This window comes from Periplaneta americana, chromosome 13 (assembly GCF_040183065.1).
Source record: "Periplaneta americana isolate PAMFEO1 chromosome 13, P.americana_PAMFEO1_priV1, whole genome shotgun sequence".
Lineage (NCBI taxonomy): Eukaryota > Metazoa > Arthropoda > Insecta > Blattodea > Blattidae > Periplaneta > Periplaneta americana.
The window spans coordinates 83,818,702-83,841,411 of NC_091129.1; the positions used below are offsets into that span (position 1 = coordinate 83,818,702).

The 22,710-nt window shown below is 34.0% G+C and overlaps 1 protein-coding gene across 1 annotated transcript in view; it reads left to right on the forward strand.

The window, feature by feature from the left end:
• The window catches only part of LOC138711638 (opioid-binding protein/cell adhesion molecule homolog), a 357,054-nt gene that overhangs the window by 37,317 nt on the left and 297,027 nt on the right, over positions 1–22,710 (forward strand). Inside the window, exon 3 of the mRNA XM_069842769.1 lies at positions 9,541–9,593. Coding sequence (XP_069698870.1) covers positions 9,541–9,593 — 53 coding nt within the window. The remainder of the gene's footprint in view (positions 1–9,540; positions 9,594–22,710) is intronic.

Here is a 22,710-nt window from a genome sequence, read left to right on the forward strand (position 1 = left end):
TGTTTCCTTTCATGTTCAGGATCCAAAATAATACAGAAACGGTACACAGCTGCATCTTGCGCTTCATGTGGTATCTTGCAACTTAACATTGTTTGCTTGCTCGTGTCTTGAAAGACGCTGTGTGTCTCTGTTAAATATTTGGACATCAGTGTATAAAGTTTACTGAAAACATTGGCTCAAGCTTCATGTCATTTGATTTTCTTTCTATTTGTCTACTTCTCCCCCTCGTCCTCCCTCCTTCTCCTCTTCTCCAAGTCTTTCGTGTCTAGATCCTTATTAGAAGTTACTTATTTCAAAATCTTCTTCCTTCTTCTATTTGTATTTTAATTTGTGTCAAATGCTTCATTTTGAGGGTACATTGAAGTAGAGATGACGCTTTGAATAGCCAAATCCATGGCGGCCATGGTGTGATCCGTGGCCAGGTCGCGATGGAATTATTGGTGAGCAAAGTAGATATCACAGATGTTCTTTTTCCTCGAAGTACTCCCGTTTTCCTGTATCAATTCATCACTACGAAAAAGGGAGCCATGCAGCGCAAAACTCGCCTTGGAGATGATGAATTGCTCATTAAATATGTCGTCTTTTATAGTAGGCCGGCATTCATACCTGAACATTTTTCTTCATATTGTCGTCGAGTGTAACGGGAATTAGGTACAGTACAACGTGATTACTGATTATCCGTAAATAAAAGTGAAGCCGAGATATTCGTGATTAAAAAATTTTAGTATATTTTAATATACCTACAGTATAGCCTACACCCGCTAAATGATTTCGTAAGAAATTAAGGAATTACATATGCTGGTTCGCGTGTAAACGTACACTCGCCGGCCAGCTGTCTATGAAATACTGTTCGCTTCGAACAATGTACACACACGAACTGAACTCGCAGCATTCTAACACCAAGTAGTCACTGGAGCTGGATTGCCAGACTTCCTGATTTCATGAAATAACAATACGTTTTAATTTGTTATTTAATTTTGAAGAATTCCATCCATTTTATTGAAAAATGTCAAAGGGATAAATCATTTTCTATCAGTTTCTTTAATGACAAGATTAAAATCAGACACTTACAGTTAGTACTTATGGAATAAAACATATAGGGAAAAATATAAGTTTTTCTGACTTTTGTTTATATGACGTCATTCCATTTTCGGCCAATGAAGTGTAATGAAATTTTGAATTCCAACCAATCACAATCATACATCGCGATAATTTCTGCAGCTCGATTTATCACCATCAATTTATCGCATGGTTGTTCTTTTGTTTAGTCAGTGTCGCCAACTGTTTCCACGTAAATCGATGAGCATGAATCTATTGTACTAAATAAAGTGCGAAATCCTTCTTCTACATCTATATCTTCATCTTCTAATTCCATGTCCATTGTATCTAAAGAAAATGACACTCTTTCCTTTAATTAATGTATTAATCAGATTATTTGTAATGATACTATAAAATGTTTAAATCAAATTATGATTTTAGCAGATAATGAAAACATATTTCTGTTATAATAACAAGAGAAAAGCTCAGTACATGTAATTCACATTTTTAAACTTGTACTTCGCTTTTCTCAATTGACATTACTGAATAACATTCAATTTCTTTATTGCAGTAATCGTTATTCAACTATATCGACTTCACAATGTCTCAATAGGCTAAGTATTCATAAATATACAATTATTAACATTTTGTGAGCGAATTTTAGGGATATATTATTTACATTTTTATTTTATTTTATTCATGAAATAGCCCTAATAAATGTCATTCGAGGTCTGAGATTTCCCAATCGGCAAATCTCAGATCTCTTGTGACATTACTATAGATAAAAGTGTTCATAAGGGACTAATATGGAATTAGCACTTATTGTTGTACTCTGTCCGAGGAATAAGCTGCTAAAATCTGTACATTTATATTACTTACACTCTGTATGCCTTCTTTTCAGCAGCCTTCCTTCGATTTCACCTTCAGTGATAGGTTTATTGTCCTGTTTTGAATACATACATACATACATACATACATACATACATACATACATACATACATACATACATACATACATACATACATACATACATACATACATACATACATACATACATACATACGCACGCACGCACACACATATAGCGTTCTGCCCAAGGGGAGATCTTTCACTGTTTCCTATTTTCTGCCTTGCTCTTAGTCTCCGCATGTGATCCATACATCTTAATGTCGCCTATCATCTGATATATTCTTCTGCTCCGAACTCTTCTCCCGTTCACCATTCCTTCCAGTGTATCCTTCAGTAGGTAGTTTTTTCTCAGCCAGTGACCCAACCAGTTCCTTTAGGCTATCTCTCCCTGATCTGTTTCAGCATTATCCTTTCTTCACTGACTCTTTTCAACACATCATTCTTATTCTGTCTGTCCAATTCACACTTTCCATTCTTCTCTGTATCCACATTCCAGTTTCTTCTAGTCGCTTCTCGTCACTTCCTAGTAATGTTCATGTTTCTGGCCTTTACAAGGCTACATTCCACACAAAGCACTTCACTGGTGTCTTCTTTACTTCCTTTTCCAGAGGTCAGCACAAAATGCTCCTTTTCCTATTAAAATATTTCTTTGCCATTGTTATCCTCCTTTTGACTTCCTGTGTTTAGGATAATAATTAGATATTTTTTTTCGGAATATGTATAGTAAGACTTTCCTGTGTTAAATTTCAACGTATCTCGTTAACATGTTTCGACCTATAGGCTACATATTCCGAAGTGATACAGTGTTAAAAGTTGTGTAATCAAGATGTATAGATAATTATAGTTGAGAAGGATTGGAGGGCAAATTAGAAGGGTTTTATCACCACACTGGAGCATTTAAATTGACATGTCCACCTAGTTCGATGAGATTTGTAAAGTTTGATTATAATTTTTTCTAAAAAGGGTTTCAACTGAACCGGTTAAATTCAACATGTGCTCGTATTTGTTTTGACAAGACTATTTCACGATCAACACCTGGTCGCTGCAGAACGGCACACAACACATAATCATTGTAATTGTTGACACCGTGAGCGTTTCAGTAGCGTTGGTAATTAACACACCTGCAGTAATGGTGCCATTAAGCTGGTAATGATATCCGTAATGTACGGCCACTGTCACTTCACAGAGGAGACTGGCTGAATGCTTGCCTTGCAACTCTGTTCTTATCAGATCCTATAGCGCCCAGCGTTATTGGGTCCGTCTTGATTACACAATTTACTCCGGGGGCTCTTTTCTCTATGTTAAGTACCTGCTTTTACTGTAATTTGTCTTGTCTCTGCCATTATAGTTTACGTTTTATTAAGCCCCTGGAAAACGTAGGTAGGAATACATACATAACCACCGGCGTAGCTCAGTTGACTGAGGCGCTTTCGTACCGATCCGGCGTTGTGCTCGGGCGTGGGTTCGATTCTCGCTTGAGCTGATTACCTGGTTGGCTTTTTGCGACGTTTTACCCAACCGTAAGGCGAATGTCAGGCAATCTATGGTGAATCCTCCGCCTCATGACGCCGCGTTAAATAACGAGGTAAAAGTAATACATACGTCAATGAATTTAATAATGACACAGAATGTTACTTTTAACCCTACAGCGAGCACGTTCACTAATTTTTTATGGGTAGGTGCGCGGAGTACATTGTACCTCTTGTACGTTTTTTAATGCTTTCATAAGGTTTGCATTAATTAAGAAATAAATTAAATAACTCATTTATTCATTTATTCATAGCTTTGTGCCCAAGGGCAGATCCTTTACTTCAAACCCAGCATCCAATCTTTCTATTTTCAGTTTTCTTCTTTGTATCCCCATGCAATTCATACATCTTAATGTTGTCTGTCATCTGCTGTCTTCTACACTAAAATCCAAGATATGAACCGACTAAACCGGAAGCAACGTTCTGTTGCTCTCTTTCTGAGCTCTGTTGCCACATAGTGGCGCGAGATTCAAAGCGTGTTCAGCGTTTGTTACCGATATGTTTAAAATAACAGTCGTAGCTGTGTTTTCAATTATTAATAAAAGAAAGAAGTATATAACGAATTCAAACATTTCATTTAAACGAACAAACAACGATTCAATAATAATAATAATCATAATAATAATAATAATAATAATAATAATAATAATAATAATAATAATATAGTGTTAACTAAATATCAAGATATATTATAGTAATTTTTATTTTATTTTGAGTTGTGATTATATATCGAATTTACTATTTAGCTATTTTTGTACATCAATAATAATAATTTAATGGATATGATTTTATACTGATTGAGCCATGTACGAGTATATTCAATTATTATTATTGTTTTAATAAAGCACGAGCTAATGACGCTGGTACGAAATGCGACTCGTAATGCACGTGGTATTGCAAATGAACTAGTAAGTTTGGCTACACTGTCTCCGTGATCCCGTTGCCAGATTTTCGTTAGCAGATGACTTTTCATGTGGGATCCAATGAAAAGCTCCGTTCTCCTTCTCCCCTCCTCCCCTCACACTCAACGTGTCATCGCTGCACAGGCTACCCCTCTAACCCGCACTTTCCTCTCGCCCACCCGACTTCCTGTTTAGTCGGTTCAAAACCTGGCTTTTAGTATAGTTTTCTCCCGTTCACCATTCTTTCCAGTGCATTCTTCAGAGGTAGTTTCTTCTTAGCCGGTGTCCCAAACAATTTCTTTTTTTTTTCTCTTCATGATCAATTTCAGCATTATTCTTTCTCCATCCATTCATTTCTTATCTTTTCTATGCAATTCTCATGATACGTTCTTCTCCATAGCCACATTTCAAATGTATCTAGTCGCTTCTCTTCACTTCGTCGTTTTGTCCATGTTTTTGGTCCATACAATGCAACACACCACATAAAGCACTTCACTAGTCCCTCATTCTTTTTCCAGAGGTGCGCAGAAGATGCTCCTTTTCTATTAAAAGCTGCCTTTGCTATTGCTGTCCTCCTTTCGACTTCGTGGCAGCAGCTCATGTTACTGCTTATAGTACACCGCAATTTTTTGAAGCTGTCCACTTGTACCGTTGCCTCATTTCGAATTCGCACATTAACCTTCTTTGGATATTATTATTATTATTATTATTATTATTATTATTATTATTATTACTATTATTATTATTACTATTATTATTATTATTTTAATTCTGAGAGTTATAGTGGCAGAGAAAGGAGATTGATTTACAGTGAAAGGGTGTGAGTTATACTATAAGTGCTAAAATCGCTTGCAGTAGGTCTAGGCTAGGACTTTGAGGTTAATATAGTAAGTACGATTCTACAGAAAAATAAGGGTGTTACTATTGTTGCGTTGTTATTTGAAGTGTTGTATCAGTGAAGGAGTGTGTTGTGTAAGTGAAGTGCGTTTCTGTCAGTGAAGTTTTATAGTTTGTAGTGGTAGTGCAAATTATTTGAACAGTGAAATGTTTTTGAAGTGTTAGTGAAACCAGGATAGTGTCAGTGAAATGTGTCGTAATTCCAGTGCAGTGAGTGAGTTGAGAGCGAAAAGAGTGTAGTGTTGAAAGGTACTTGTGCATGTACGAACATATTTTACTGTATATACTCGTGAGTTTAAGTTCGAACTTAGGGTTAATATACAATTAGATTTACTTTAAATGTTATTTTAAGTGATCGTGCTTCATTGAATTTAGAATGTTCCTTATTATTATTATTATTATTATTATTATTATTATTATTATTATTATTATTATTATTAATTGGAATTTATTATTGATTGTCGTTATTGAGTATAATTTGAGTATGATTGAGTATAATTTTACTACAGAAAAAAGTATTAAAATTTGTTTAAAAAAAACAGAAAGATTACTGAACTGAATTGTTGTTTAAACATTTGAAAGTTTTCAACACTAAACAAATTTATTATTTTATTTGATTAAAATATTTTCACTGAAATCTTAATAACTTTGAAAGATGTATACATAAATATAGAACTAAAAATACGAATTCTCTGCGTTTGTCTGAACCTAAATGTAAAACCAATGCAGCTTTTTATCATAGCATGAGTCAAGGTCACAGATTATTAAACAAATTTTTTCTAATATTATTTTAACAACGAATCCTCTCCAAATTAATAAAAAATAAAAACAATTGTATTGGATTTATAGTTTGGGTTTAAACATATTTAACACTTTTAAATTTGTATTCACTCTCAATTTTATTTTTATTTTTGTCTGTATTGGAATAGCCTCCTGAGCACGAATCTTACTTATTTAGGAGTGGGCTAGTTTATCATACATTGTATTAACTTGTATTCATTTCATACTTACGAGCAATAAAATAAGTAAATAAATACATAAATTAGTTACCACTACTACCGGGTAATTACCCATTTACAGTGTGAACAAATACATACATATATACAGTACCAACAATATGTGTTACATAATTCTAATAAAGTATAATGCAAATAATGTTATTAAGCTCAGAAAACAATGTTTTATGTGTTGTAAATTAATGTCATATGGCCACATTAAACCTAAATAATGTTTGTTTGTCTTTTGTTTCGTTACGAAACTGCGAAGCTTATATTATTAGTAATACCAAGCGTATTCTACTAGCAAATATATGACGCCAAATTGCGTGCGTTGTTTTATGATATTACTAAACTTACATTTATTTTTCATATTGTAAAGTGAATTTTGTGCCACTCGGTATATTAATACAGACGAATACCAATTTGAACAACTTCTATGACTAGGTTTGTTCCTGATATGAAATAAAAATGTTATTGTGTACATGCTGTCATTAATAAAAGTTACATGCGTACAAGAAACCTGGGAGGTTACGGATTCATAATGTTTCAATCTATGTCCTCTTGTAAGCATGTTTGATGAACGCCTTCCTGCCCGGGATCCTAGTTGAACGTTCTGTACCTCAGGACTCAGAAAATGGGCTATTAGAAAGAGGCCGGCTAAGTTCTATTCGACGCAAAATATTTTATTTTTAAACGATTGAATTCCATTTATTTTCTCTAAAAAACAAATTGATTTCGATAGAAAAACGTAAGGATAAAGAATCCCAATTACGGCGAGTGGAGAGAGACAGAAATAAAAGTGTCTTACAAGAAGACTGCACTCTGATATCATCTAACGCTTCCCACCGTTCAACTGGAATAATAGATTCTATATCTGCGGAATCAAATTCTTGGAAAACTGTATTCGGATGTCTCTAGAACAGAATGGTTGAACTTGATTTGGAAAAAGCCTCAAGGCAACTTGTGCTATTTCACGTTCCACGATAAAAAAAAAAGCTGTAGGAAAAGAGGCAGGAGGGGAACTGAATAAAGTGATAGAAAGGTAGGTGAGGAAAGGACCACAATAGGTGGTAGAGAAGGGGGGAAGCTTTTGGGGAAAGAGGAAGATGGACTTCTGGCATGCAATGTCATGTATCAAGTCGGCACCCAGTGGGGAGACGAGATAGCGCCTCGGTTTAACTGTGTCAGCACTGTAGAAGAAATAGAGAAGTACATGTGATGGTATAATTTTAAGTATCTGTACACAATCAGAAAATATGTACATGCAGAAACATTCATCAGGAAAGAGAGAGATTTTTAATGCGTAGAAAATATAAGTTTAAAAAAGAAATTTAAATTTAAGTCAGTTCTAGAAGCCGAAGGAACATTACATACCTATTGAAACCATGATTGAGAGTTCGTACAGGAATTTGTTTGCTTGTTTACTTGGTTATTTAACGACGGTTTATCAACTACGAGGTTTTTTAGCTTCGATGGGATTGATGATAGCGAGACGGTATTTGGCGGGATGAAGCCGAGGATTCGCCATAGATTACCTGTCATTTGCTTACGGTTGGGGAAAACCTCGGAAAAAACCGAACCAGTTAATCAGCCCTAGTGGGAATCGATCCCGCGCATTACTGTAACTCCGCATCGGCAGACAAGCGCCTTAGCCGACAGAACTACGTCGGATAAACCCAATAGAAACAAATAACCTAACAAATTACAGGAACGAATATAAGCTAATCAATAAGTACAGTTTGAAATAAAACCAAAAAATGTCCATTTTACTGAAAGTATTGACAGGGGATTCATAGAATCGCTTTCATTGTGAAAAAAGTTTAAACGTTGTGTTAATTGAGATTTTATAAGACTTAACTTACTAAGATTTGAAACAAGTTTAAATGAGATTTATATGTCGCATTATTTGTACTGTTACCTCCGCGTACTGGTTGGATGATCGTTCATCTGAACTGAGGCATGTGTTACTGTAACTCAAATTTTGGCACATTTTCTTGTCCACGTAATTCCTTTTTCTTTTTCTCTATGTGGTATATATTCACGTCAACGTTCTTTAATTAGTCACCATAGATGTTAGAATATGGCTTATAAAACTATTTTTTATTCTAGTTTGTAACTAAATTATAGTGTGAAAACAGACAAAACACAGCGCTTTCGTTCTTGCGTTTCGCATTATGTTATTCTTTCATACTCACTAACTGATAACTAGACTTCGGATTTTAGGTAAAAACCTATTTTAATCCTTAAAAGATAAGTTCATAAAAACTTGCAAGTACACGTTTCATATGAAACTATGCCTAAGATTGATATTTTAATAGCATCTGAAAACGCCTATTTTGACCTATTAAGTATGTTTTATCTCTAATAGGTCAAAATACCCATTTTTATTTAAAAAATTTATATTTTAAATTCCAAAGTGTATTTTTCAGTGTGCGTTAATCGTGTCACGGACCATATCAGGTTACAATATCCAAATGTATATAACTTGATTTCTACTGTAAAATTTTTTTTCGTCAAGGCGCCAACAAGGGTTCAAATTTTCCTTGAGAAATTTCCAAATGTCTCTCTGCCACCAGAACCTGTACTAACCTGCTGGGGAACATGGTTGAAAGTTGCAGAAAACTACAACTAGCACATTAGTGAAGTGAAAGATGTATCAAGTCTAGAAAATGAGTCTGCCAGCATTGATTCTGCAAAGGAAGTGATGGATGATTCTGGTATTCAGAGAGACCTAGCATTTTTAAAGTGACACTTCACTTTCCTTGTGCACTTTATTGCATCACTGGAAGTAGGAGGAAAACCACTGTATTAACAAATGGAAATATTTCATGATATGCAAGAAAGGATCAAAAGTGTACCTGGTTCTGCTGGAAATAAATTACGGGGTAAACTGAGCAAGTTCTGCAGAGAAATGTAGGACTGAAGGACCTGCGTACTGCTTCAGATATCCCAGCAGGGAAGAACACGGATTTATAATGCAACATTCCTGTCCAATTAGAGTCAAAATTGAAATACGCTCCTGTTACTTCAGTGGATGTGGAGTATACAAATTTGTGTTGAGTAAGAGACGGCATTGTTTTTTAATTGATAATTTAGAAAAAGTATTAGCAATTTATTGTGAAACTAATTATGAAAATTAATGGACAAGGCTTGGAAAAATGTATTTTATTTGACTTGTTTGTATACTGAATTTATGTCTAAACATATTTCTCACATTTCATTGTTTAGTTTATGTATTACTAGTTATATATTTGTTGTTCTTGTAGTTCTAGTAGTGGTGGTGGTGGTGGTGGTGGTGGTGGTGGTGGTGGTGGTGGTGGTGGTGGTGGTGGTATATAAACATTTAAAATTATTAAGTTCTAAAAGTGAATTCCTGATGATTTGGAACATGTTTTTAAAGAAAACATTTTTTCGTAGAGCCTATTTCAAATTCTTTAGAGACTATTTCCTACACTTTTAAGTCTATTTTAGGCACCTAAAATTACATTTTAAAGACCTAAAAATCCGTACTCTACTGATAACATGAGACGAGACACTTCAAGATTACTTTCAAATATCCTGCAGTAGTAGGAAAACAACAATGCTATATTACACTATCTAGAGTAAAACGTGCTTCACAGGAGTAGATCTTTACTAGACATTATTTCCTCCTACAGTCTGACAGTAGAAGTCTTCTTTTCTGCACACTTGAAACGTCTGCTGTCCGGCTATACTCTATGTTGCGCACAGCATCGATGCGCAGCCGCTAAGGAATAGGATGCGCGTGAAATTTGAACCAAAGAAATTTTTCGCAATAGAATAGCACTAATTCGATAGATTTTAGGATACTTTCAACGATTTCTCTTTGGAGTGTTTACGGAATCGCTTTTAAATATCAGGTTACAAGCTTCACAGATCGTAGGATCAGGTAAAATACCGCCAGAATCCTTCACGAACTTCACACCATTTGGCCAATTTCGACTGAAAAGTGAATTTCATATGTTTCATATGTCTTTCTGATCTGCCTATACTACGTGACGCTCTTGAAAATAATTTTAATTCTGCAAATGCAGTTCTTAAATTTGTATCCAATGCAGGACTTGATAAGGTCATTTAGATTTTATTGACCCGTTGTTGCTTACGCTCTGGACCGTTTACACCTGGAGGTTACCTTTGTTGTTTTATATTTTTTTTACTTGACATTTTGGACCATTTACATCCGAATATTTTCTAGTAGCAGATTTGAATAATTTCAAGGGTACGTTAATTGAAACAGTGTCGGGTTGAGTACCTGGGTAGCTCAGTTGGTAGCGCGATGGTACATTCAACCAGAGGTCCCAGGATTGATACCCAGCCCCTGAACAATTTTTTTCTTGTAATTATTCAAGTCCTCTTCACAGGGAGCTTTACCTGAAAAACTAGACTTGCACAATAGTATATACATTACTGTAGGTACTTAACAGAAATCCACTATTCCAAGTCACACAGAGTTTGTGTGCAGTCGATGTGGATCTCTGGCGTCTTGTCAGCCCCTCGAGTTGTGTGGATGTAAGAGGAAAAATTGAAACAATGTCGGGTGGAGTTCCTGGATAGCTTAGTTGGTGTAGCGCTGGTACGTTCAACCAGAGGTCCCGGCATCGATACTTGGCTCCGGAACAATTTTTCTCTTGAAATTATTCAATGCTATAAGTGCTATGGGCACTTTTCTACAAACTGAGTCATTGCAAGAAATATTTTATTTCGTGTAGACTGTAGACAGTCTTTTTCGCATCCTTTAGTTTTGTTGAAACTTTCTAGCTTGTCCCTTTCTCGATCGTTTAATTTTAAATTTTATTTTTTTTTACTTCAATATAGATAACTTATCATTGTATTAGCAATTTAGTGCAATCACATTATACACTGTACATGTTCAATTATATTTAATCCATTTAATAATTGTTTACATGTAAATGATTTGTAAGTTTTGCTTGACATATTATGTATATTAATGATGATAATGTGATTATTATATATAATATAATTATTATATTATATTATATTATATTATATTATATTATATTATATTATATTATATTATATTATATTATATTATATTATATTATATTATATTATATTATATTATATTATATTATATTATATTATACTATATTATATTATAGATGGATGGATGGATGGATGGATAGATGAATTTAATGTCATTCAGCGATTTACAGCCATAGACAACGTCAGAGTAGATATATATAAGACATGGCTTCTACAATATGAATAAATGTAAGAAAAAAATAAATATACAATTACCAGATAACCTCAAAAACAGGTTAAAAGTTTTAAAAGAAATAGTGTCAAATCATGTTAAAATATACAGATTTGTCGGGTTGACATGAGGTTAAAACAAATAGTACGTATCTAAAACTTAATATTGCTAAAATTACTGACACTGTAGAGTGGATTTCCCATCAATGTCCTTCTCACCATCCTTCTGAAAGTAAAATATGACGTGTATTTTATATGCAATGGTAAAGAGTTATAAAGTATATAAGATATGGAAATAAAACTATTGCTTGTAGTACTAAATTTGTACTTGGTGAAATATATAACATTATATTATATTATATGATATTATATTATATTATATTATATTATATTATATTATATTATATTATATTATATTATATTATATTATATTATATTATGTTATATTATGTTATATTATATTATATTATATTATATTATATTATATTATATTATATTATATTATATTATATTATATTATCCATATGAAGAAGATTGTATGCGTAATTAACTTACAATGCAAAATGTTATAAACCACGACGAATTTACAATTTGAATATTGTGTTGTAAATGTCAAAATTTTTATATACACACAGACACATGCACACACCTGGCGGCCCTTCACAGATGTCACTATTTAATTATATAGCACAAATGTTCATTTAAAGTGATTGAAAGCTTTGACTGTGCGATTGATGTTCATTCCTAACGGCTCAAAGCTAATCAGTTAATGAACCGAGATCAATGTGATTGCACATCGTGAAACACGCTGCGCCCATGTTTTTTATCCTTGATTTCGTTAGCTAGCTGCATCGATTTCACAATGAGCTCAGACCTCACACTTCGCTTTGTGATGTTCCAGTGTGCGCGCAATGAGTAACGCAAAGAATTTACAAATGTTGTACGAGAGATCATTCTCTCAATCGGTAGAAACTGCAAATTATAATGTAATATATATCTTAAATAGTTTGGAATAAGAGTTTGGTGTGTGTATGTATTGCTTTTAAGTCTTCGAAAAATTAATAGGTCTATGTGGGGTAAATGTTGATAATATTGTGATATGAGTAATATCGTGATAGTTCTTTTTTGAGAATTTATTAAAATTTTACTGAGCGAGAGGAAGATAGTTTTTTTGCGTCAACGTATTAAGGGAATGTTCGTGGACAAGTTTATGCACAAAACCGGTCCTAAATTGCATTGTCTTATATTATAAAAGAACGAAAATATGTCATATTAAATGTATGATCGCATTTGAGTGGGTTAAATATTAATAAATGTACATTTTACGGGAAAGCAAAATCAATGCATTGTTCAGAAAAAGTGACATTTCTTTGTAGGAGAAAGTGATAGATTTACTATCTTACGACAGGTGATTCGAACCTCAGTCATTGAGAAGCATCTCTTCCAGGCTATAGGTACGTTTTCAACCCTTAATTGCTCGCGCCATAATTTGTGACACCAGTACTCCCGCGGATTACATTGTAATCCGTCTCATTTTTTAAAATAATCAATTCTTTTACTAGTGTGAATATGTAACTTTAAAATAATTATATGCATATATAGCTAGATAGATGGATTTATTGACTAATATTATACTTACAGATTATACAGATTTTATATTATCACAATCTTCTCTAAAATCCAATGCACGGGTCTTCTGACTGTACGTGCTTTGTACCCAAAACAAGTCCTCCTTTGTAGGTTCCTCCCACCTATGGCTATATCCAACTACTCTCTAAAAGAACACACACATTAAAATGAAAATGGCACAATAAAACACATTATATAATATATCCTAACCTAAAAGACATAAAAGTGTACAGTTGGGCAGATACTATTATCCCTTCCTCAGTTCGCGTCACAAATTTCAACAGCTGAAGTTATAATCTTTCTCGCCTTCAAGAGGAACAATCCAGCCTTTTGTTCCCATTCTCTATTCCCGATGAGATCAAGATATGCAAGCGAACTCCTATTCTGACTTAACATCGAGGGTGGTAGATATTTTCTCCGTACATGTTCCAATTCGACACACTGTAATAAAATTGTTTATAGGAGTCCTTTTCGTTGCAAAGCGGACAAAGACGCTCCCATTCTTCGTTGACAACTTTATATATAATAGTAACATTACTTTACTGACTGTATTAAACTGATTGTTATATAACAGTGTAATTCTTGTTGAAATTTTATGTTTAAATCGGTGTTGTCAATACCATTATAATAAGTAGTATTATGAGAGAGACTTTCTTAGTTTATGATAGACTACAATCTACATTGTTATTATCTCCTACTCGTAAAATTTAAGTCACTATTAGGTTCAAGTACATGTCTATTTCACATGACAAGAAGTCAATGTTCTGTATTATTAAATATATACACGTAATCATTTATATTTAAGGACAACATAACAACTGCAACAATAGAAAATACGTGTAAAAATGACCTATGAGTGACTTATAGGAATAAATCAAATTATAAGTATGTAAATCCAAAAATGCTCTTGTATTCTCCCGTGTTAAAAACACTAGCGTTAGTACTCGCGCGGATTACATTTTTGAAATCCTATCTGAAAACATATACAGGGTGTAAGTGAAATAGCCTTCCAGATTTTCAGAGCGAATACTTCATGTTGTGTGTAACAAAAAATATAATATCATATTGGTGGAAAGTTCATAGTTTTCTTTTTTTAAATTTTTTTCCCAAATGTTTAACAATATCTTATTCGGTAACTATTGCTATTCGTGATTTTTTTCATATCGATAGGAAATCTAATAAAGATTAATTTATCCTTCTGGCGTATTTCAATGGCGTGAACAGTTTTCGCGTAAGGAATAAAGAAATTCTGTCAACTTGTATTTACTAGAATCAAAGCCGTTGCGTTTATTGATTGTATTGTATTGTATTGTATTTATTATCATTTCATGGTATTCATAGATTACTTACAGCTAGAATATGGAACAAGTCAAAAAACTTAATACTATTATAAAGTCTTACTTTATAGTCACAGTCTAGATGAAATATATACAGACGAGATTTACAATATAGTCTACTAGTACAACACATAGTTTTAGCATCAATTTCATGAAGTGTTATTGAATGTCATGAATTCACCTACAGAATAGAAGGCGTGATAAATTAGGTACTTCTTTAATTTGGTCCTAAATAATTTTATGTTTTGAGTTTCATTTTATATCGATAGGGAGGCTATTAAAATTTTTACTGCCATATAACGCACTCCTTTTTTTATGCAACAAGGTAGGTGATGTTTTGATCCTGTGACTCAACTGTTATATTATTATATTCAATTGTGTATTACAATATTATCAACTTTTACTCTAAATGTATATCTGTTGAATTATTTATTTTGGCGTCGTTAAGGCCACCAGGCGTTCTCTTCCACAACACCAGAAATACAAATAAAATAATATAAAAAATCAAACTGTAAACAAAGTAAAACCAAACGAAAATATGTACAGGCTACAGTCACACAAACTTTAAATTAGTTAGCATTGTCTTGAAGTTCAGTAAAACAAAATCACACCCCTCGGTCCCTATATGCCCACTTAGTATTGTTTCAATGTTCTATTATTTTTAGTCCGTTATTTTACAGTGCTTTATCAACATCTCAGGTTATTTAGCGTCTGAATGAAGTGAAGGTGATAACGCCGGTGAAATGAGTTCGGGGTCCAATACCGATAGTTACCCTGCATTTGCTCATGTTGGGTTGAGGGGAAAACCCCGGAAAAACCTCAACCATGTAACTTGCCCCGACCGGGATTCGAACCCGGGCCACCTGGTTTCGCGGCCAGACGCGCTAGCCGTTACTCCGCAGGTGTGGACCACTAATTCTTGTTCCATTTCATAATTTTGGTGGGTCAGTATTTCGCAATAGTACTATTGGCGATCCAGTATTAAGTATTAAATTATGTGGTAGCAATCCTTGCGGTTTCAAATAATTAAAAAATTCAGTTGGATAAAACACAGCCTGCTTACTGTGTACAACTGCATCGAGAAATTCATAATACAGTCACAGTCTAGTATATACAGTCACGAAGCTTGAGTTGTTGAGGGTACTAGGTACAATAGACGGTGACGGTACTATTTCACATTGTCTGTAATGAGGCAATAGTAGCAATTCTAGTGGTTAGCAACTATCTATGGATGCATATCCCCTACGTATTGAGCTTCGTGACTGTATATACTAGACTTTGATACAGTCCTGGACTGCGTAAAGATACTTATTGCATAAATTGTCTACATTTTGACCTTCATGATGTATCAACAATGTTATTTTTACTTTCGTGTTGTAATTTCCATGGCGTCTTGAAAGTCGATGTTGAATATAAGAGATAATAACAAAGAAAAATTGACTGCAGAAATTTACGTTTTAATATTATACATGAAAGTTTCAACATATTTATTTTTAGTTTTTAATTGTTTAATTAATTTAACTTTCATTTTCACAATTTTAATGTAGCCTATGTTTTTCTCCTGGTTATGAAGGTTAAATGTACAAACTTTGGCACATATCGGTCAAAGCGTGTAGATTTATATAGAGTACATACATACATACATACATACATACATACATACATACATTAATACATACATACATTAATACATACATACATACATACTCGTCCACGTCTGTGGAGTAACGGTTAGCGCGTCTAGCCGCGAAACCAGGTGGCCCGGGTTCGATTCCCGGTCGGGACAAGTTACCTGATTGAGGTTTTTCCGGGGTTTTCCCTCAAACCAATATGAGCAAATGCTGGGTAACTTTCGGTGTTGGGCCCTGGATTCATTTCATTAGGATCACCTTCATCTCATTCACGTAAATAACCTAGATGTCGATAAAGCGTTGTAAAATAACCTACTAAAATAAAAATAAATACATACATACCCACATTTACTTTTATATATTAAGATAATACCTTATAAAATTATGTATAAAACTTGTACAATATACAATATACAATATACAGGCGTATGGTTTTATTCTCTAGGATATTTGTTTTTACCTTTTCAATGCTAAGAAATCAGTACATATTTTAATTGTTGATGGGATGAAAGTTTTAACTCTCAGTATGCAGGGACTCTAGAGTCTAAACACTACAGATGAGGGACATTATTTATTAAGAAAAAGTGTTATCCTTCCTCTTGAGGGATTCCTGTATCCGTCACTGACCACAAGAGCCAGTGTTTTATTTAATGGTATGTCACATTATTATGCTACGATGTTTATCGCTAGATTGGACGAGGCTTATCTTAACTTCTGTCCCGATATGGCCCTATGCAGGCGAGCTTCACTTTTTTAATCAACCTTAATTATACTAACGATGTCAACATGGAATACAAATAAAACGAACTCACGTAAATATTGCAGCTGATATCGCTACAGCAATACATGTGTCCACTAAATTAGGAATGCATTCTCTGTTATGCTCAATCAGTGGTGGCTAACTCATTATTCTTTCATAAGTGTTGTAAATATGCGGAAATCCTATTTGATCGTTATCTCTTCATCCTGCATTCAAAACACATGACCGCCAAAAAAAAACGTTTTTGAAAATTTTAGCAGTCTCATAGGTACACCGTGTCCCGCTTAGAGAGATCGAGAAATAAATGCTGACCACTTAAAACCAGATAAAAAATATCGTTGAGATTTACATCTGACAAGATAGAGAAACTGTCCAAGTTTATGCAACAAAGTTTGAAAACAGCTGCATGCGTAACTTTCGTTTGTTTATGCGTAACATTCATTTGGTTTTGCTAGGGTACTGAAACAAGCCTGGCGCTATTTTGTAGGAGAACACGCTATGGTAAACGTGTGGACACCACAACAGAAAGTTCAGTGCGTGCCGTGACTAGCGGAAGAACCCGTCGTTTTATCATTTTTCTTCTTCGCAGAGATCATAGTCACAGGAAATGTGTATCTGGACATGTTTCAGAGCTTTGTTGTTGACTAATTTCTCCCAGGATCGGTTTTTCAGCAGGATGGGGCCCCAGCCCTTGATCATCAACGGGTGCGTGAGCTCTTGGTGAGAAATTCCTCGATACGTGGATTGGAAGACGAAGACCCCTTGCCTGGTCATCAAGGTCACCCGATCTGACCCTCTTGGACTTTATTTCTGGGGTTTTGTGAAGAATGCTATGTACCAAAGAGACAGAGCTGACACTTTGGAGGAATTAAGGCAACGCATCACAAATACAATTGCGCTAGTGACTCCTCATACGCTACAGAACACTGGCGAGATGTTGAATACAGTTTAGATGTCTGCAGAGCAACTCAAGGCGTACACAGTGCGTTGTATTTTGAATTTTCCGAAACTCGGAGAGTTTTTACATCAAGTTATGTAAAAAGGTATTTTAATAAATTTAATAAACCATTATTTATTTACACTTGAAATTGTCACTTATTTCGCGATCCCTCTAAGCGGGACACGGTGTATTTTTGTATACTGAAAGAGGAAACAACACTTAAAATGCCACATTATTTACAGTTTTTCCTGTCACAAAATTGAAATTAATGTTTGTATGATTTAATATAAAATGGGGATCTGAGAGTTTATAGCATTCATATAACAGTGTCTTTGTTAGTGGTCACTGCAAAGTCTAGAGTCGACCTGGTTGCCTTCTAGGCCCGAGGTTGCGGGTTCGATCCCAGGCCAGGTCGATGACTTTTAAGCGTGCTTAAAATGTGACAGGCTCATGTCAGTAGATTTGCTGGCATGTAAAAAACTCCTGCGAGACAAAAATTCCGGCACACCGGCGACACTGATATAACCTCGGCAGTTGCGAGCGTCGTTAAATAAAACATAATATTTTAGCAAGGTCTAGAAGGCTGTATCATGCTGTAACCTCTGTCGTCGCAGCGTTTTGTGAAACATGGCTAGCCGTGGTTATGTGAACTCCCCAGATAAATATTGTTATATTTGTGGTGAGTTTAACATTAGCATGATATTTTAAATAACATGCAGTACCAACGGGGGAGGGAGTGATATTTCGTGATCTCTACAAAAATATTTAATTTTGCACGATTTTTAGGATTTGAAATCAGAAAATAGTGTGCACATTACAATAAAAGAGAAAAATAGAAATGTTATTGTATATTTTCAAACAATTACTTCAACAAGAGTGGGATATTTTTGTGCACGTTTACATATTTTCGTATTTTAGTAAAATTATCCATAGTAATCATAACTCGGTGAGATTTAGTTGATTATTACATGATTAGTAGAAAATATATAAAGGTTAGAAGACATAAAGTACTCTAATACAATACAATATTAATTGATTTACAAAAATATAGATGGCGGTACTGTGTTATGATTAGCTGTTTTCTTATTGCAAGTTATGAAAATTATATAGTCTTCATTGAACTCTATGGATGATTAATATTATACTAGTCCAACATTTTCTAATGTGATTCTTGTTTATATTACATTTTTTCTCTTCATTCTTTTCCTTTTCATGTTCAGTTATTAATCTTACTCCTCTTTACTTGCTTTATTTCATATATTCTTTGGCAATGTTTAAATAAAACTTGCTTTGCTCATTTGTTTATTACATTTTTATAAAGCTATATGCACATATTTGTGATAAAAATAAACATTTTATTTTTGCAAGTTGCGCATATAATGAATTTAATAGCAAAATGTAGCATAACGTAACATTAAAAAATATCGGATATATGCGTACATTAAAATTGTTATAATTAAATCTTCTCTTTGAACGTTACAAATATAAGAATAAATTTCTCACATTCAGAAAACATTAATTTGCGTAGTAGTATTATTCTTTTTCTGGCATTTCTTTTTTCTCACAAAAAGATCCTCTTGAAATATGTTTACCCATTTACAAACTTGTCTACACTTGAAATGCATTGCTGAGATTAAACCAGATAAAAAGCCCGCATTTTATGTGATACAAGGTTTGTTATAAACCTTACATTTTATTTTGTTATGTAGCAAGTGTCAACTGAAGCCCTATCTGTAAATCAACATTCATCCCCTATTTTATTCCCAAGGATGTACACAACTCTTTTTTTTCTATGTTCCCAACAGAAAACTTTTTCAGTGTTAAAAATATGGATGTTTCCGATCATAAAAAGTTTGGCACGATCTAAAACTTTGAGTTTATGACGTAGGATTGCATCGCGGTGCAAGATATACATGATAATAAACCTCTGATATTTCAGGAATATTTTATTCTATTTTACTGCTTCTGCCAAAAATATACTCAACCCCATGTGAGCTTCAAGATGTACAGGAGTTGGAGTAGGAATTCGATATGTCTTAGCATGTCTGATCAAATTCTCTTAAAGCACGCTACGGCAACACGATCTAAAATATTTATAACTGTACTGACAAAGCAGAATTAAAAGTGAATTAATAGTGAAGGCTGATAACTGATGATGAATTATTTTCAAGTAATTTCATTACCACGTGGAACTTGTTGACTAATTAAGTTAACTTTCCTACACGTTAATAAAATGTGATGTAATTTCGTAGTCATAACGTTTCAGAGGGTTTAATTATGATTTATTTCAAGAAATATTAACCTTTTGTGAGTTATATGAGTATAGATTAGCTGCGAAATTGAAATGAAAGATGGAAAGTCAAAGAAATTATACAATAATTTTAAGATCATAGGGGAAAAACGATCTAAGCCACATTCTGCACATTATGAAAACGGAAGATCCTCAGATCGAATAGGAATTTCAAACAATAAAATTGTGTTTTTGCTGCTGTTGATGTTGTTTAGTCAACTGTCCAAAGACAGATCTGAAGCTCACAAGTGAAACCAACAAGGCACCACTTATGAGGCAACTAGGCCAGGACATAATGGAGTAGGGTGGCCAGTTCCTTTCACTAATTAGACTTCAGATGTATACAAACAATTGTTATTCCTCTGACACATATCGTCAAGTGAGATGTACTGTCTGATAATAGATGTACATATCAGCCTGAACCTTAATTAATTCAAATTTTCTCCGTCTTCTAAAATTACTATCTTTTTGCATACTTTGGAATTTATAATTTTAACTGTTTGGACTAATGATTCTGTTATTTTTATTTTAGTCCGCATATCATGATCTCTTTTGCTGTCCTTTTTTCTGTAGCTAGACTACTATCTTTTACTGAACGTAAAAATTTAATTTCTGACTCGCATTCTCTAGTTACATCTTTTTTAGGTGAGTTTATTTTAATTTAATTTTTTTCACTTGTTTTTCTATCACTTAACCCGTGGATGATCTGACATATTGTCGAGGACTATAGGTATTTTTAGATCACACTTTGAGAGACAATATTTTAAGAAATACCGTATCATAAATGAATTTTCAAATATAGCTACAACATTGAAATACTACATTGTTGTATTTGTGATTAGAGTTGGTGATGTGTTCTTGCGTGGATATGAAAGTTTTACACTGAACCGAAAAGAAAAAACTAAACGTACTAGAATAATACGAAATATATAAACATACAGAAATTCAAACACAATATATCCTCAACATTCAATTGAATTTGACACAATACTAACAATCACAATCACAGCTCCACCACTATGTGCACATCCTCCTGCAACGACACTCGGCAAGAAGAAGCCGGACGACCGCGAAAAACCTCGCTATTAATATAATGTTTTAATAATGGCGCAAACCACGTCGACACTAGTCGAAAAGTTACAGTACCATATAAGTTTCAATGGTTAACACAGTACATTACTACTAAAAGTTGTTAACTTAACAAGTTTTAACAGCCACCGGCGTGGCTGAGGCGGTTACGAGTTTTTCTACTGATCCGGAGTTGCATTTGGGTGTAGGTTCGATTTCCGCTTGGGCTTATTACCTGCTTGGGATTTTCCGAGGTTTTTCTCAACCGTAAGGCAAATGTCAGGTAATCTGTAGCGAATCCTCGGCCTCATATCGCCAAATATCATCTCGCGTTTACCAATTCCGTAGACTCTAAATAACCTAGTAGTTGATACAGCGTCATTAACTAATCAAGTAAAAAACGCGTTTTAATGCATTATCATTAGTGTTACACCCTTTGTTCAATAAAATGTATACTTCTTAAATTTAGCATCTTGTATTATTTACATACTTTTCAATATCGTACTTTAAAATGAAATACACGAAGTAATATTATACTTTTCCCTATCCAGCTCTTTCATTTCATTTATATAATATTAAGTTCCATTCATTTAATTGGACAGAGTATTCTTTAGATTTTAACGCTTTCAAAATGTTTTTCTACATCATTGCATCAAACGCTTTTGCGCAGTCTACGAATAAAAACGTAAGAATAATGTAGGGAACTCCTTATTAAGGAGTCATAGAATTCTGCTTGAATAATAACTCGAAATTGACAAGTTGAGAGCACTGTCTGGTCGTGTTCAACATTTCCAGTTCTACAGTATAATGCCAGGAGAGAAGAAGAGCCTCCCCTTAACGCCACCTGCATTGAACTGAAATGAAATTCTGGTCTCCATCAATACCATTTTCAATAAATCTTCACGCTAGAGAAGAAGATAATGGCATTACATGCGTCTTGTTTAACTGGAGTCAGAAGGGCGAGGATTTTAAAGAGATGGAAATGTTCAATTTTGTTCCGTGACTCCATATTGGAAGCTACATAATAAACCTTTGGTATAATATAATGAAATGTGGCTCAGACATGCTGGTGAAGGAAAAAGGAGAGCGCAGGAAGGCATAAATAACGTTAAATGACCTCACCTTCAACGCCTATTTTTCCCCCTTTTCCAAGCTTACAATTTCAATTATATTAATATTGTGAACTATGTGAAACTGTGGCGATAAATAACTTTAAGTCACGCAGTCTTTACGGTATATGGAAAGTACCTTCATTAATAACGTATCAATTAATGAGAGATCATCACGTCAATTAGATGTGGCTATAAAACATTTGCACTTTATGAAGTCTCAATCTTGTGGAAGTAGTTATCTAAAGTATAGTACTTCGTTATCATGGAACTTTGTCATAAAACGTCAGGACCACCAATAGACGAAGCCTTACGACCTTAAGTGGTCAATTTGCATGCCTTTCAATGTAGTCGTTATCAAGACGAATGAAGTGCAATCTTACGAGGTCACTAATGTGTCTTCTACTTAAAACTTTCGAAACGGTTCATCTATATCTCAT